General features: G+C 48.0%; 1 protein-coding gene across 2 annotated transcripts; it reads right to left on the minus strand.

Annotated features, from left to right (window-relative positions):
• Positions 1-900: 900 nt before the first annotated feature.
• LDLRAP1 (low density lipoprotein receptor adaptor protein 1) lies at positions 901-16,155 on the minus strand. 2 transcript variants are annotated; one of them, XM_010723412.3, is made up of 9 exons: positions 15,728-16,155; positions 15,485-15,627; positions 13,805-13,917; positions 11,028-11,142; positions 8,069-8,141; positions 7,589-7,672; positions 6,152-6,282; positions 4,234-4,268; positions 901-2,907 (listed from the first exon to the last, which is right to left on the minus strand). In XM_010723412.3, the coding sequence occupies exons 1-9, from the start codon at positions 16,134-16,136 to the stop codon at positions 2,763-2,765; spliced, it is 1,248 nt and encodes a 415-aa protein (XP_010721714.1). In that variant the 5' UTR covers positions 16,137-16,155; the 3' UTR covers positions 901-2,762. The 2 variants fall into 2 exon arrangements, with proteins under 2 accessions (XP_010721714.1, XP_010721715.1); XM_010723413.3 differs by having other exon boundaries at positions 15,753-16,055.
• Between the last annotated feature and the right edge of the window lie 29 nt (positions 16,156-16,184).

Here is a 16,184-nt window from a genome sequence, read left to right on the forward strand (position 1 = left end):
AGTAATAAAAAACGCCAGCGACAAAATTGTTTTATTTTTTACTGTCAAGTTTTATGCTCGTGCTGTGACAGTACACAGAAGTGATAAATTTGCCACATCTGAGGTTTAATGCTTTTACACTTCTTTTTGTGCATTGCTCTGACTGGGGCTCACACTATGAGCATGCAATGCTGGCAACGGCCGAGTGACAGCCCTGCTGCTGAAATGTCACATTAAAATTCACGCTGTTAAACAGAAAGAGGGTTTTGTTTGAGGCAAGACCTGAGGAGAAGCAAGTCTGGGGGCTGGTGAGGCTGTTAGGAATATGGAAAGACAATGGTACGAGTCAAATGGCTCCTGCAAAGTATCCCTGCAAAAAAAACAAACAAAAGGGCCTGGAGTGGCATGACCAGAAATAGGATTATTAACAGCCACGCCAGAAGCTGCCCCTGTGATTTGCAGAGAGAGAGCATTTCTTTGCTGATTGCAGGCAGTGACAAAACTTCATCTTGGGATGCTTTCCTTTCGCACTGCTTGAGACTGGAGTTTTTGCTGAGGATGAAACTGCTGATAGCAACGGCTGGAAAGAGAAACAACCCTCAGAAGCACGGAGTGGGAGATGTTCATTTCAGCTTGCAGAGTGGCTGAGAGCCCCAAGGAGATGGGATCACCCAGGGCTCGTTTCAAAGGGGAAAACAGCCACATCCAGCAGCAAAATATGCTATTTTGTGTGTAACCACTGACACTGTTTTTCTGCATTGCTCTGCAAACGACCTCTTCTTCTCCAGTTGTTTCCAGTTGTTTCCTGCTATGCACCCAGGGAGAAAAGAAAACCCAACCAGATAGAAATACAAAGTTTTCTACGCGCTAAAAAAAAACTGTCGTAAAAAGTAAAGTCAAACCAGCACAAACACTACCAAAAAAAAAAAAAAAAGTAGAACTTTTATTTTTCTCCATACATTCTTTTTTTTTCTTAAAAAATATCTACATACATATATAGCATTGTGTATATCAGTATATGCTCCTCGAATCTCTAGAAAAGAAAAAAATATCATTGTACAGAGAAAGCCTCACAGTCCAATCCTGCAATACAATTTCTTAGAGAGATGAGCACTCCCAGAGCTCAGCACAAGGTGTTTCCTACCACCACTTCTGTTCTTTTAACGCTGCTTCTGCAATGTGTCCACGTCCCCACCTCTGCAAACTTCAATCACAACAGGCTGATGCTCCACATGACATCAAGGCATGGGCACAGTAGTTTGAGGACTGCTCTGAACACAGAACGTGTTCCCTGTTTAGCCTGCAAAATTACTAACAGTTGTGATGAGTTGGCTTCACAAGTCATCAATACCTTATCATGGTAACTGGCAAATAATCAAACCTAAGTTAGTGTCACTTAACTGTTTCCTAAGAAATTCTTATAGCCGACCAAGATTTTTGTTTGTTTGTTTGCAAGCAGTTACAAAGAGCTGTCTGGGGAACGAATTAGTGTTTCAAAACAAAGTTCCGAGTTACAAATCTATAAAACAGCTTAGTGTACTTCACAGAAGGCCACAAACACTGCAAACTGTCAGTACGACTATTTAGGATCATTAAACTTAATCTTTTAATTGGCATAAGCTTTATACTTCCGTTACTTTGTTTGAATTCCAGGAGCAGATGAAGACAGCTTCCCAAGCCTCACGGGAGATGCAGCTGTCAGGGGAAAAGGACTGGAGCACCACTGACAGGGACACCTTCTGCTCATTAAACATACAGGTATTGGCCTTGCCTAATCCAATTCCCTTCGAGTCTATTGAGCAGGCAACTGCCAAATGTTCCTGAAACTGTAAAAAGGCATGCACAGCCAAATCCACTTAGCAGAGCTAAGAACACAAATCTATTGTGCTACACAACCTGCAGCTTCCAACGCGCTTTAGAAAAATAGATTATTACTGCCTGCTGTTTTTTGCTTTTAAACCAACCATGCAACTGAGCCTTAGTATTTCGAGTCATAACAGAAACAATACGTGTGAGCAATCAGTTTTGAAACAGCTGCAGCACTGTTGGTTTCTTTTTGGGGGGTGGGGAGGTAAAGAGCTTCTGAAGAGAAGTTACAGGCACTGCTTACTTTGCTATTTTGGACCATTACTTTCAGCTCAAGTTTTAAAGTGCAAAACTTACACAGTCTTTGGATAAGAAGTGTCAATTCACTTAAGAAGCTGGTAAAGAAAAAGCCAGAACATGTATGGGTGATTGACAACTGAGAGTATCACATTCATAACAAAAGCAAGATCTCTGCTACCTCTTTCAGCACCGACAGCAGCTGCTGCAACTCTCCTCCCCTCAGCCTAAGCAGGTGTCGTGTTGTTCAAGAATCTGTGCTTTAGTAACAGTTGTGCACTCAACTGCATTTCCATCTGCGGACCTTTGTCTAGAAATGTGTATACACAGGAACTTTGGTGTTGCATAGTATTTATCAGGGAGGAACAGGCACTACTGATGGCATATTGCCACCTGATACTGTAGATGCTCTACACACTTTTCTGTAATATATGTAAACTGTAACAGCTATGAATAAATATCTTCAGGAGCATCTCATGGTTTAGATAAAAGCAAGGTAAAAAAAAAAAAAACAATCCACATTAGATGTCTAAAACTTTGGTCTAAGCTGTGCTGTAACTTCATCTGACTTGGTGAAGACCCCTCGGAAGAATCCCTTGTATACAGCACCTGGAAGAGCACGATTTAGTCCAGAGACTTTTAGTGGTTATTCTATTGTCAGCTGTTAGATGAATTTGACTTCAAAACATGAACAGGTCATCTTTCTCGCCTGTACTTGAATCGATTTTATTCCAATCTACAGACGAGAGCATTTCTGCACTCTGGATGTCTTGAGCTGTCAGTCCTGTGTCGAGAACATAAGGGTTTGTTCTTGACTGAGCCAGTCTAAGAGGGGAGAAAAAGAAAAAGTAAGAATGCAAATGCATGCAGTTCACAGCTCAGATGCTTGATGCAATCGTAATGCCAAAGCCAAACTTCAAAGTCCTCCAAATGAAAGAAGTACTTCAACAAGGGGAGAGATGACAGCATTTGCAGCTCTCTCGGGTTTGTTGCAGCTTTTCTGCTTGTTTATCCTAACATCACCCAAAATCCAGGGAATTTGCAGTCTGGACATCCCATGCATTCACAGTGTGACACAACAGTGCCTTTTTCCTCCTCTGAGCTCTTCCTGGAGGCTGCATCATTAACTGGGATCTTATCTCCGTTGACCAAAGGAGCAGCCTCAGTGACTCAGTTCAAATACTGCCTTACCCAAAGGCCAAGGGTAATGTGACAGCTCCACATCCAGCAATGCAAAACAAAAGACTGCAACCACCACTTTAGTTAAGCAGAGCAAGGAACAGAGCTGAGAAAAACTGATGACATTACATCAACATCAAGCAGTCCCTTTACAGGTCTTGGGACGGGGTTGCCATGGAAATGGAAGTTGTAAATCATTCCCAAAACTTGAACATGACAGAGAGCTCCATTTCCTTAGGGCTAAGCAAGTAGTTTTTTCACTTGGCCATGTGCCTGTCACCCTTACAAGCCTGCTTGCATGAGAGCAGACAGGATAACTCACCTGAAAGAAAACGGATTTGTTTAACATTGCTGGATTGCTCGGCGTACACCTCAAGGGCAGATCTTAATTTGGACTAGAAAGTGAATTAAGCCACATGGCATTATAGCCATAAATTCTGAATGTGCTCAGGTACGTCAATTCAAAACTGCTGCGTTAGAGTTGCCTTGATGTGACCAAGCTGCAATAGGCACCCAGGATTTGTCAGGGAGGGGGCATGTTGCCTACAGCATTTTGCTGTTGGTGTGGGGAAAGATAAGACCAAGGTACCAGGATTTGGCCAAACCTCATAGAGGGAGGAGAGTAAAGATCCCCATACCAGAAGTTGGGACCAGCAATGCCACACCTATCACAAAGGCTTGAAACAAGCTGCTTCAAACATCCCTGAAAAACAAGGGTGGACATGCTGGCTGCTCAGGGAATTAGATTTCCTATCACATACAGCCTCTCTCCATCCTTAAAAGGTTGTCAAAATGTATGGCTTATCAGCCAGCTGCAAAGCCTATCTTTCAATTAAGAGTTGAGGTACTGATGGGGCTGCTGCCTAGGTTAGATCATGACAGCTGATTAGATTAGAAGCATTATTAAAAAAACAGGCCCCCCTGGGCTAGTCCCCAGTGGTGTGAACTTGTAAAGGGTGTTATTAGAATTACCTTGAAAATGCCTCGTCGAGATCATCATCCATTTCCTTTTTCAAAGAGATAAAAAGAGAGAGAAGTAGTTGCTAAGGGAATGCACAAAAGTGTATTTAGAGATCTGGCTCCAGACTTCAGCACAGCAGACAAAAACGTATATATGGACCTCTGAGCACCCAAAGCAATACTCCTATCAGCAATTTGCCTCCTTAAGCAGGCTTTATCTCACTCTCCACACAAACCATGGCATAAAAGATGCAGTTCTGGGTGGCCCAGGCTTGCTCAGAGCAGGTCTGAGGACTTAGGCTGGGGATGTTGCACTCCCCTTGCAGCTCTGGGACAGAGGAGGGGATTGGCCCTTTCCCACTGTCTCCAGACCAGACTAATTCTACCTCACTGCCTGTACATGCTGGATCTGCCCTGTAAGACGAAACAGATTCCCATCTGGGTCAGCCAGACCCCTCTAAAGAAGCCAATGCCCCCCAGCTCCTTCCTTGGAAACTGCCACCATGCTCCAAGTTAAGAGCTGGTTCCAAAGCATCTGCACGCTGAGCCCTCCACCAACCCCAGCTTGCTCTGCTTTCAATGCAAAGCAGAAGATATTGTTTTGACTGAAAGCATCTGTCTGCTCTTTATGCAGAAAAACATTTTGGGCAAAGCTGATAGGCAGCAACCTAGCACTGAGCAAAGGGAGCCATGGCTCTCAGCTCCTGCCGTGCAACTGGCACACGCTGTATGTTTTTGCCAGGAGGATGAACCTGGACAGAGCTCAGCAAGATGTTCTGGGCACTCCCTAGGGCTTTTAAGGATCAAGAACTTGGAAAGCAACAGTGTACCAGCAAAGGGCTGGACCTGCGTTGTTTGAAAGCAACTCTGTGATCCCTTTTTCTCTGATCTGCTCTTTGAAGGGTTCCCAGGGAAAGCACTTGAATTGATCAGGGGAGAAAGGTTTCCTGTGCAGGAAGACAGCCCTTTAGAGGGCTTTGCTACGGACAGACTTGACTATGACCAAAATTGTATGAGGCATTGGCAGATGATGTAATAGGTAAAATATGAGAACTCTACAAGAAGGGAGGATCAGAGACTGCTGATAAGCCTGCAGGCTTTGGAACTGATCTTCAGGTTTAACCTGAAAAGCCTCAGGCTCAGACCAGGCAGACTCAAAAAACAGGCGCCATGCAAAGGCCATCATCATTCAACTCTCCCAAATATTAACAGTGTGTTTCCAGAGAGAAAACATGGATGGGCCCAGGCCACAGATTGGAACCCCCACCATCCCCAAGATCAGCTCCCTGCCCTGTTGGTGATGTAGCATTTTGGTGTGCAAGAGACTCTCCCATGGATGCACACCCAGATACATCACCTAGATTGTTACTTTTCTCTTACTGGTCCATGAAGCAGCTGGGCCAGATGGCTCTGGACATTTTAGAGAAGCCATCCATGTTCACAAGGCAAGACAGAGTTACAAACAAGAAGAAGGGAAAACTAAGAGTAATAACAAACATTAACACAATCAGATTTTCGTGAACAGTAAACAAAAGCCATCAACATAGTGGATTTTTCCCCTGGATAGGATAGTTAGGCAGTCTCTCATTTAAGTGACAAACCATTGAGAAGCACTATGCAAGAGTAAGTAATATTCAATTATCTGACAGAAGCATTTTTTCACAGTGGCTTTCAATTGCTCTAATTTATTTACCGACCCTAAAGAGGGCTGTAAGTACTCACACACTAAGCAATCATTTCTAGTAGGACGCCAAAACCCAGCTCGCTTGGGCAAGTCTGAGACCCTTAATAAACAGCTCAGCTGCCCAAGAGCTCCCAGAGGGTCTTGTCCAAGAGACAGTACCAAAAGAGGACTTGGAGCACGCAAGGATTGAGGTAGCATCACTCCCTGCCAGCTCAGCAGATTCAGTGGTGCCCTGGGCAAACTTACCCACATCACGTTGTTATTTACAGAGGAGCTGGGCCCAAACATGCTGTTATCTAAATGTGTGGGGTTTTCGCTGCTGGTAAGGAGCAATTTGGCAGGATCTTCTAAATCCAGCAAGTTCCCTGTGGCTGCAGCTGTGAACAGAGAAGAGAGGGAATGAGGCAGGGGAGGAAAAAAGTAATACAAAACCAAGCCTTTTTTGCAGCAATTGCTTTCCCTTGAGGGGAGAAGTCAGGGGGAGGCAGTGAATTCCTTTCAGCACAGCCCTGAATTTTAGCGAGGAGGAGCTGCATTCATACTGGTTAAGCCTGTGGTTTCCACCCACATAATTCAAGATGCTCCTATCAGGCACCCAAGACCCCTGAACAGTGATGCAGAGGAGTCAGCCAGCTTGTCCCTCCATCAGCCATCAGGGAAGGCTCCTGGGTATGTGCTTACACTCAAAATGGGTAAGGATCAGACTCTGCAAAGCTGAGACATCCCACCCCAAAGCTTCATAGCCCAGGGCTGGGCTGGGAACAGCAGCCACAGGGTGGGAACCTGGGCGACATCCTCAGCTCAGCCCATAGCTTCAATTCAGCATCCTGCAAAGAGGCATCTGTATTCCACAGGAGAAGGGGAAATCCTGCACTGGGTGAAGAGCAGTTCATAGCCTGATGGATGCTGGTATACCATAGGCTGTGTTCTTTCAGGGAAGCTTTCGATCATCCCACATAACCTGGTGATATGGGCAGATGCAGAAGTGCCCCAGTTGCAAAGCATCAGCATGTGGCCAGGCAGACAAGAGAGCCCATTTCTATACCACTTGCAGCCTTGGACCTCATTTGTTCTGATCTGCCACTATTTGTGACAGATTCCTCCAGTCCTGGGCCTTCATATGAAAGAATGAGATGCGCTAGTCTGGGATTAAGCCCAGTTTAATGCTATTTTCCTCTGTGTCAAATCCTCTTATCTCCACAGCCAGCACAGAAGGGAGATTAGCCTTTTGTCCCATTTCTCCCTGGCTATGCATCTAGCATTTCAGAGGACCCATGGCCAGACACTGAACTATGAGAGCTTTTGCCATTTATTTTATTTTCATGCAGCCAACAGAACAGCAAGTCCTTCAGGTCCAACACAAAACCCAAATTAAACTTAGGATGCGAGGATCCATGCAAAGTTTGCAAAGACATTACAGCCAATTTGCCTCAGGCAGAAGTAAACAGATTTGGGGTGACAACAGCTGTGTGTAAAGGGATGTAAGAGATATTTAAAGGGAAGATACAAAGATCTGACAGGCAGACACTGAGTCCAGGGCAACAGCTCTGCTACAACCAAAGTGTTTGCTTCTTACTGATTAAAGTCCTCTTAGGAAAATGCCCATGCAGGGAAAAACCCCACAGACATGAGGCTGTTTCCCATCCCCAAGGCTGAAGAAAACCTTTGCTGTTGGTGACTTACATGCATCAGGGCAAGCAGGGGCAGCTGAGTTTGGGCTGCTCACCCCTTCTCCTTCCAAGATGGACCTTTCTCGTTTCTCCTTCTCTGCAAAAGAAGGAGACCCCATCACTGCCCGCAGAGCACCATCCCACATGCCTTTTGCAAGGAGAGCTATGACAGGCCACCAGGTCTCCTCTGCCCAGAGCAGCCCAGGTCTGAGTGTTTTATAACCTGCTGAAGGTAAAAGCAAAAATATCGACAGCGGTAGGGCTATGAGGTACCACAGAGAAGCACTCAGCTCTCCAAACCCCACTTGCAAGAAAGGAGCACAGCCAAAATTCAGCCTGATTTACAAGGCTGTCTACAGAAACCTGGATGATGTCTTAAATCATTTCAGAGATTGGACCAACCTTAACAGCAGCCTGGAAATTTGGAGCTGGAAAAACTCAAAGTCATTCCTTGAATTTTCATGTGAAGAGTTGGAGAAGGAATAAAACTCACCTTCCTTGGAGGCTTGCCAGAACTCGAATGCTATTTTGAATGCCTGAGCTACAGTGAGGGTGACTGCCTGGGCCTGAAATGAGAGTGGTTAAGCAGCACGTTAGTAGATGGGGTTTTGCTTTGCAGATTGACATGAACGTGGATCCAACCAGTCCTCTGCTCCGTGCACTTTCCCACTGCCTGGCTGTGGAGGGGTGACAAAATATTGATGGGAACAGCGACTTGCTCTATGTAGGACATGGAGCCCATCGTAGACACGTCTTTAGCTGTAACAGGAAGATGGAGGAGGCAGGGAGATGGCTGTCAGAGGCATCGAGCTGACAAGCAGGAAGAGAAGAGCCCCTCCCAACCATAGGGCACAGAGCTCTTCATGCATCCCACACCTAAACACAATTTCAACAAACACAACTGCTGCACGGCTGCAGGCTTGTGCTCGTGGCTACAGGGGCCAGGCTGTGCAACACCCACTGCAGAGCATCACCCACCAGAGCAACCAACTCTGCCAAGGGACTCAGCACCCAAACAGCCCGGACCACACTGCTGTCAGTAGAACATGCCAGAGCCAAGGAAGGATGTCCACCCATCCCACCTCAGCACTGTGCAGGACCACATGCATGAGAGCAGCAGGCAAAAGGCAAAATGCTGCTGGACAGGAGCAATCTGGGAAGCAGGAGACCTGTGAGGTCTTTCCCTTCCCCCAAGCTAAACTGGGGCCATACAGGCTTAAAGCAATAATTCAGGTTTGCTTTGGAACAGCCTTGAGCTGGACACACACACAGCCAGGGCTGCAGCAGGATACCTTCACCTTCAGTCCCTTCATTCCTCCCCCAGCTGGGAACTTGAGCAGCATTAAGAAAAAAAAAACAGCAACCAAGCATACCTTAAATAACCCAAGTTGCTTGAGATATATAAATAGTGACATAATTGCCAGTTTCATTAGGAGAAGGCAGATCTCACTGGCAGCTTAAAGTGCAAGGAGATAGCAAGGCTGGAATGCTGTATGAGCCTTGAGGCATAAGTTTATGAAGTTACAACCTAAACAAACCCAGATCCTGGAGTGTAACCCACAGCCCCCTGTGGTTTGGGGGGAGCACTGAAGAAGAAATTCCTCCCAAAAGCCATATCCTCCAGCATGGGAGAAAGAGAGGAGTCACAGCAAACCTATCTGTGCCACTTAAGCCTCGCAAGACAGGAGAGCTCATTTGAATGTCAGAGCTATTTACATCTTTCATCAAAGTGCAAATGTTTTATGGTAAAAACGTAAATATGGTAATTAAGTATGAAACTCCTCACAGCTGTTTACAATTTAAGCTGTCACATCTGAATCCAGTTTAATAGACCCAGCTACTGTTGAGAATTACTCATGAACTAAAAATACAGACTAATTATATGCTGTTGACTGCTAGTAATGCATATGTTCAGGGACCCTGCCCTGGGGAAGGGACAGTCCTGGTCTAGGAGCAGGACAGCACCTTACCAGCATGACATTCATGCATTTTATAGACAAAGAAGAAAAGTATTTCTAGTTTTTGCCTGAAAAGATCTTGGAGAAATTCATTTTGGAAGGAGATGTACTCAGCTGATGTATCACCAAGGTAATTCCTTTACAAGTGGAGAGAGTTAAATTTCAATTTGCAGAGCAAGGTTTATCTTCACCACACAAGGACAGGAGCACATGCCACAGATGGGAGATACAACTTGTAGCTTCCATTATTGCCTCCTTAGAGAAGGAACGAACTGGGCACGAGTGGCGTCCTTGGCTTGCCAGAGACAGATGCTCACAAGGTCCCAGGGATTGCTACTCAGGATTGCACCAAGAGGAACAGCTCATGCAGCCTCTTGGGATGTTGCCTCCCTGCTAGGAAGGAAGCAGATCTAAGCTCTTTGCTCAGGCCCAACAGGTCCCTCCAGAGGAAGGATTGCTGGGGTCAAAGGGTCCGACCTATCCCTCTTCTGCCATTTATTGCCAGACCCAGATCTTGCTCTACTTGAGATCCCTGAGGGCTTTCCCCTTGTCACTATGTGGGGACTGTGCCCAGTGACCCACTTCTCTCCCCTGCTAGCTTGCAGAATGCTGGATCACTGCCCAACTGAGAGCCTTCCCTCCTCAAGATGCACTGAATCAGCAGGAAAAAATCCCAGAAGCGGGTTCAAAGCAAGAACCAGAAACTGGTATCTCCTTCAAACCCTCATTTCCTGGGCAACCTGATCTGGTGCTTCATCTAGCAGTTGGCACTGCAGGGAGATAGGAACTAGACGATCCTTGAGGTCTCATCCAACCCAACCATTCTATGATTACTGGCATGCAGTGCACTGCATATTCTAATGCATTCTTACAGGGAGGACACAACTGACTGCAGAGATGTTACTAGGAAATGGATGGGGAGTTTTGATAAACAGTGAGGAAAACAAACGAACAAAGAAAAAAAACACCAAAGAAAACAGCATGGTAAGCTTAGTGCCACTGGCTAAATGCCTCCCATCACCAAGACAGCCCCAGGCTACCAGCCTTCCTGGAGACTTCCTCACCTGCCTCTCCACAGCACAGCCAGACTCCAGCAGCTTTGGGAAGTAGCTGCTAAGCAGGGAAAAGAATCCCAGAACCTGGGACTGCAGCAAGGCAGGAGGATTTCAGGTCAATTGCTCTCACCCCAGATCCTGGGGGCAGAAGGGCTTTTCCTTTCTGTGTGAGACTAGCTGAATCCAGCCTTGAATTCTGCCTCCCTCCTCCCTGCATCTGCCCCATGGCAGTGCTGGGTCCCTCTGGAGACCAATTGCTTGTCCCTGGGCAGCCGTTAACTGCCTGCAAACAGGTGGTAGCACTGCATCAGGGCATGGCAGCACCTGGACGGGTGCCCTGCCATGGTCTTCACTACAACTATGCACAAAGCTGTTATTGAGGCAGCCCCTCTGCTTCTTCCTCCTAAAGCCACATCCCCATTTCTTCCTCTGAACTGACCATTTTCCGTTTGGTACAAAGGAAGGCATGGCACTCCAGGTTCTCATTGAGCTGGTTCTGGGCAATGTAGGCAAACACTTTATCGTGGATCTTGTCTGCAGTGCAGTAGGATATCCTGAAAGACAGAACGAAACGTCTTGTCTGGGGCACAGATCAACCAACCCCTCCACAAACCTGCTCCTGCACCAGGTCTTCAAGCAGCACGGCCAAGCAGGGAAGGCAGAGGGAGCACAGGAGCATTCCTCAGCTTTGAGGCATCAGAGGAGTTAATGCCACTGGTTTAACTGCAAGAGATGCTCAGTGCAACTGCTGGCCACTCTGCAGCCAGCCACAGCACAGCACAAACTGTGCATGTTGCAGAGAGGTAGGAGAGAACAGAAAACATTTCACCTTGCCAGAAAAGGATAGGTTCAAGAAGGCAAGTAAAGACTCTGCGGTGTAGCAGTCTGGGACTGCCCCTAACAAATGCTCTGCCTTCAGAGACTCCGCAATTTTTTCCTTGGAGAACAAGCTTACAAAGAGAGAAAAGGACTTGTTCTTGAAGTTCCCATATGCTTTCTTGAATCAGGGGAGGAAACTTGAAGCGGGAGCTGTCAGAAAGGCTGAAATTCAGGCTCTGAGACCTATAGCAGCAGATGCGTGGGATGCTCCAAGAGCCCTGACTGCAGATGAGCCCTGAGCAAAGGAGGCTCAGCATCCCTTGTGGGAACATCCCTGGGACAGCTGCATCCCTCCCAGTCCCCCAGCAGGGCTTATTCCAGAACACTCAACAAGGCTCTGAAAGAGCAACAGGCTGAGCAGTTCAGGGAGATCTTGTGACCAAGAGCTCAGCTCCCTTCTGCAGGGCAGCATGTCCCTTGTCACCAGCCACTGCCATCTCCCATAGACCTTCTGGACCAGGTGCTGTGGGACCAAGCACTTTGTCTGAAGGCAGTAAGCACTGGCTGGAGCAGCCCTGGACATTTAGAGCAAGGAGGCAGGTGCTAGCAACAAGCAAAGCCTCTTCCCTGGGCATGCAGCAGATCTAACAGGTAATATTGGAGAGAGAAAACTCAACAGATAAATAGAACACTTCCACCAAGGTTCTCCTATTGCCCAGCGTTGCCTTTTCAGCTCATGTTTTCACTGCTCCAAAGACATTGCAGGGAAGGGACTGGAACATTCAAGTTCCCAGCAGATTCTGAGACTTAAAAAGGCACATTCTGTATTTCTTTACACTGCATTAGTTTCTCACTATACATGGGGACATCTCTGCTCAACAACCTGTGTTGTGAGCAGAGCTGAGCTGGATTAGAGAGGCACTTGGAACTTTACTCCTTTCTCCCACTTGTCCCCGAAGAAACATCTCCACTCTTTTAATAATGGTGACACAAGCTGTGAAAGGTCACCTGCACAAACAGGTGGCTATTTTCCTGCAAACCTCAGTGTTCAGCTCTTTATATGACAGAGATTAATCTTCAGGGAAAAAAGAACTCACACTCATTTCTGGAGTGAGCCAGTTATAACCACGAGGCCTTTTGCAGCAGCACACCCAGTGACAGATGGCTGCTGCCACCTTGTCCTGCTGCCTGCCCAAGCACCCAATCTGGGGTGCTCAGACCCAGCATCTCCCTGGTAGGTAAAACTGCCAAACAGAAGACAGTGGAGGTATTATAGAGGATCTCCCTGGAAAGGGTACTAGGGGAGAGTGAGGGAATGGCTCCCACGTACACAGATCCCAGCTTTCACTCCTTCCTGCCAGCAGCTCTGGGGAGCAGCATCAGTCCCCACACCAACTTCAGCCAACTGAATCAAAGGGATGCTCATTTACAAGCACTGATGGGGAGGAACAGCTTTATTGCTGGCTGTGAAAGTGTCTGAGCAGAATTTAAGGCAGCTTCTGAACATTTGAGGCCCACAGTTCTGCTCACATGAGGTTTTACACCACGCAGCAATTCTGATTTTGGTGTGATCACGCTCAGGGCTGCTTCACTCAGCTCCACTCTTTAGCAGCAGTTTTATCTCTGAGGGAGGTAACTGCAGTTGATGCTTAGTAAGCAAGTAGGTTAATAGTCCTGCTAGAGAGTGCCCCAGCCTAGAGTTCCCCATGTCACATTTAGCAAAGTGGCAAAGCACGTGAAGGACAGAAAGTGGAGTGTGTGAAGAGTGAAAGGAGAATGGATAGAGGTGATGGAAATGGACAGATCTGAACTTAGCTCTGCTCCTCCAAGCCTGCATCTGACTCCAACCACGTACTCTTTGAAAATATACTTACAAAATCCAGGATTGAATATGGGATAATCCAGTCTCACCCTCCCCTCCCACACTGGTATTAGGTCTCAGCAGCTGCCTAAGCCCTGCTCTTTGTCAGAGTGATGTAAACACATTAGAGGCAAAAAGCAGGGCACGCAGCAGCCAGCCCCAGAGCTTGCATCCTCATCTGTTTAGCAATGCTCTGACCATCCTCATATCCACCTCCTGCCCTTACCTGCTTCAGCATTTCTTCAGCAATGCCACACGTGGCCACGGGGTGCTTGGCTACACATCAGCAGCATGCCCACTCAAAACATTTGGGATCATCACATCTTTCCTTACCCCACTGCTGGACACACTTAACACAGGAGACATCTATTTCTCTTAAATTTAGCAACCACGTTGCTTTGCTTTAGGATGTGATGGCCAGAGAGATGTCAGCTCAGGCCTGATGGAGGTCAGAGCTCAGATGCCAGCACGGACTGGCTCCTCACTCTGGGCACAAGCAGAGAGGAGGGCTCAGGGCAGGGTGTCCCATAACACACCTGTATATGGAGACGTTCTCAATCAGCTCATTAGTTCCACTGTCATTTAGCACGATCCCTCTGGGTGAGACTTTCAGAGTAACTTTCTGCAGTTTCTTTCCACTTGCTTTTGCCTTTGGAAGGAAAAGAGGGAGGGGAAAATTACAGGCTTTAAGCAGAGACATCCAAAGCTATACCAGCACAATCGATCTGTAACTCTAAATAGACAAGAGATACTACTAGCAGCCATTAGTACTGCAGCCTGGGTTTACTACCAGGTATGATAAGGCACTTGTTAAAATGTTTCCTTCCCTTCTGCTTAGCGAGAGAAGGATGTTTACTCCACACTGTGGGGAGGAACCAGTCCAGCCCCTCCACCACAAGGACATCACTAGCACAAAACCACAGCTGCTCTGGCCAAGCTATGCAAAGCTGCGAGTGCTTGGTGGAACCTCTGGGAGTTTTCCCTTTAGGGACAACTCCAGAGCTGTGGGGGCAACAGTGCAAACTCAGGGAATCAGGAGGGTACCAGCCCACATGGGAGCTGTGCTGAAGCAGGGCAGCCTTGCAGGATGTGAGATTGCAGACAGCCAGCTCCGAGATGCACTACCACATCCTGTTCAAGCAGCAAGGTATCCTCTGTACCAAGGACAGGATGCTAGCTTAAAAAGTAATGACTCAAGTGCCACTTTCTTTTATTTACTACTCTTCTGCTTTCAGGAGTTAGGCTATACATAACTTATTGCTGATTCTCTCCAAAAAAATAGCCAACTCGTGGCAGCCCAAAGACCTGAACCAATGGGAGGGTCACCAGAGCTGTGCCAGATCAGCTGATGGTGAGTCCTGCCTCCAGGGGTGGGCTCAGCCCCGGGGTATTTATTTAAAGGCTCCATTCTCACTCTCAGAGCAAATGTGAAGGGCTCTGCCAGCATCTCCCATTTCATGTGAGCATTCCCCTCCCTTACAGCTCAGCATAAATCAGAAAGGATCCGTCATTACCCAGCACAGTTCACCACTCTATTGTGTCTTATGGCAGTTAGCAGCACAATTGTGTCTCTGACTCATTCAGTTTTATGATGGATTAAAGAAGCATTATTTTTACTTGGACAGCCCAGTGAGCAGGGGCACTGGGGAGGCTCTAACACAGGACAGCTGCAAATCGGTCCCTCTTGCACCAGAGATTAAAGCAGGATGGATGGCTGCACTGTCCGCAAATTGGAGCAAACTGTGCTGCTCTCTTCTCCCTCTGAGTTCTCCAAATCCTAGGGAAGAAAACTCAAAAATGCATACCAGGCACAGGCCCAGAGCTTGGTCACGTGCTGGCAGCACTCAACACTGCCTCTGTCTTCCATGAAGAGAGCCTGATGTTCCCAGGTCACAGCTTTCTTCCACATCCAGGGTCAGCCAAGCTTATCAAGCAGCACCAGAACCCAGACACACGAGCAGCTTTCTGCAGCACAACCCCCCACAGACCAGAGCTGGCCTGAAAGGCTTCCCAGTGCTGCCCTGCATTTCCACCTGCAGTGCCAAATGCTGCAGAGAGGCCCTGCTCACCTCAACAGGTGGAATTTGCAGCCCTGATGCTCCCAAGTCTGCAGACAGAGCACTTTGCCTCCAGATTTGCAGCTTTTAAAATCATCCCCAAGTGACAGAAGGTGACGCGGGGCTATTCTGCCAAGTTTTGCATCTGCAGATACTCACAGTGGCAACAATCCTTTTGACAGCAGCTGCTGAGAGCTCCTCACCCTTCGGCTGCTCCACCAACGTCATGCCCAGGTACTTGAGGCTGAACAGCACCCCTTCCAGCAGCGTCTCTCGGGTGTCCGTCCAGTTCTCTGGGAGCTCTAATGAGGCAAGAAAGAGGAGCTCAGGGTCCCAAACACACAAGAAAAGCTTACTGGGTGGGCGCTGCATTTTGCTGGCCGGCTGCAGCTTGGATCTCACCAGGTGCTGGTGGAGTGCGACAGACCTGTCCTGGCACCGCCTGCAGCGAGAGGTAACTCAGGCAGGGGAGGAACCAAGGAGAGCAGCGTGGGAACCACAGGGCTGCAGACAGGAGCCACCGGGCTGGATGCACAGCAACAGGCTGCAGCGCGGGCAGCGTGCGGCGTCGGACAGGTGCCGCTCCGCAGACGACGCACACGCGAGCTGTGATGCAGCTCCCCGCGGCCGGTGGGCAGCAGCGGTGGGCGAATCCACATCCCTGCAGCTCAGCTGCTCTGCAGCCCGAGCCCGCGGGCGGCCGCACGGCACAGCTCGGGGGGGCGATCCGCCTCACCTCGCGCAGCCGCCGGCCCAGAATCCTTACGAATAGGAGCAGGGATGGGAAGAACCAGGAAGTTCGCCTTCCCATAGGGCGCTCCGTACAGCACCGATCCTCGCAGCCCGCAGAACAGCCCGA

Source organism: Meleagris gallopavo, chromosome 25 (genome assembly GCF_000146605.3).
Source record: "Meleagris gallopavo isolate NT-WF06-2002-E0010 breed Aviagen turkey brand Nicholas breeding stock chromosome 25, Turkey_5.1, whole genome shotgun sequence".
NCBI classification, from domain to species: Eukaryota; Metazoa; Chordata; class Aves; order Galliformes; family Phasianidae; genus Meleagris; species Meleagris gallopavo.

What these genes read in the sequence shown, in the direction of transcription:
- LDLRAP1 (XM_010723412.3), bottom strand. Translation starts at nt 16,136, where the DNA reads ATGGGAAGGCGAACTTCCTGGTTCTTCCCATCCCTGCTCCTATTCGTA. An exon ending in GAGAACGTCTCCATATACAG is followed by an intron (nt 11,143 to 13,804) that starts GTGTGTTATGGG and finishes TCTGTCTTTCAG; the next exon opens with GATATCCTACTGCACTGCAG. An exon ending in CTCGACGAGGCATTTTCAAG is followed by an intron (nt 2,908 to 4,233) that starts GTAATTCTAATA and finishes CTCCCCTCTTAG; the next exon opens with ACTGGCTCAGTCAAGAACAA.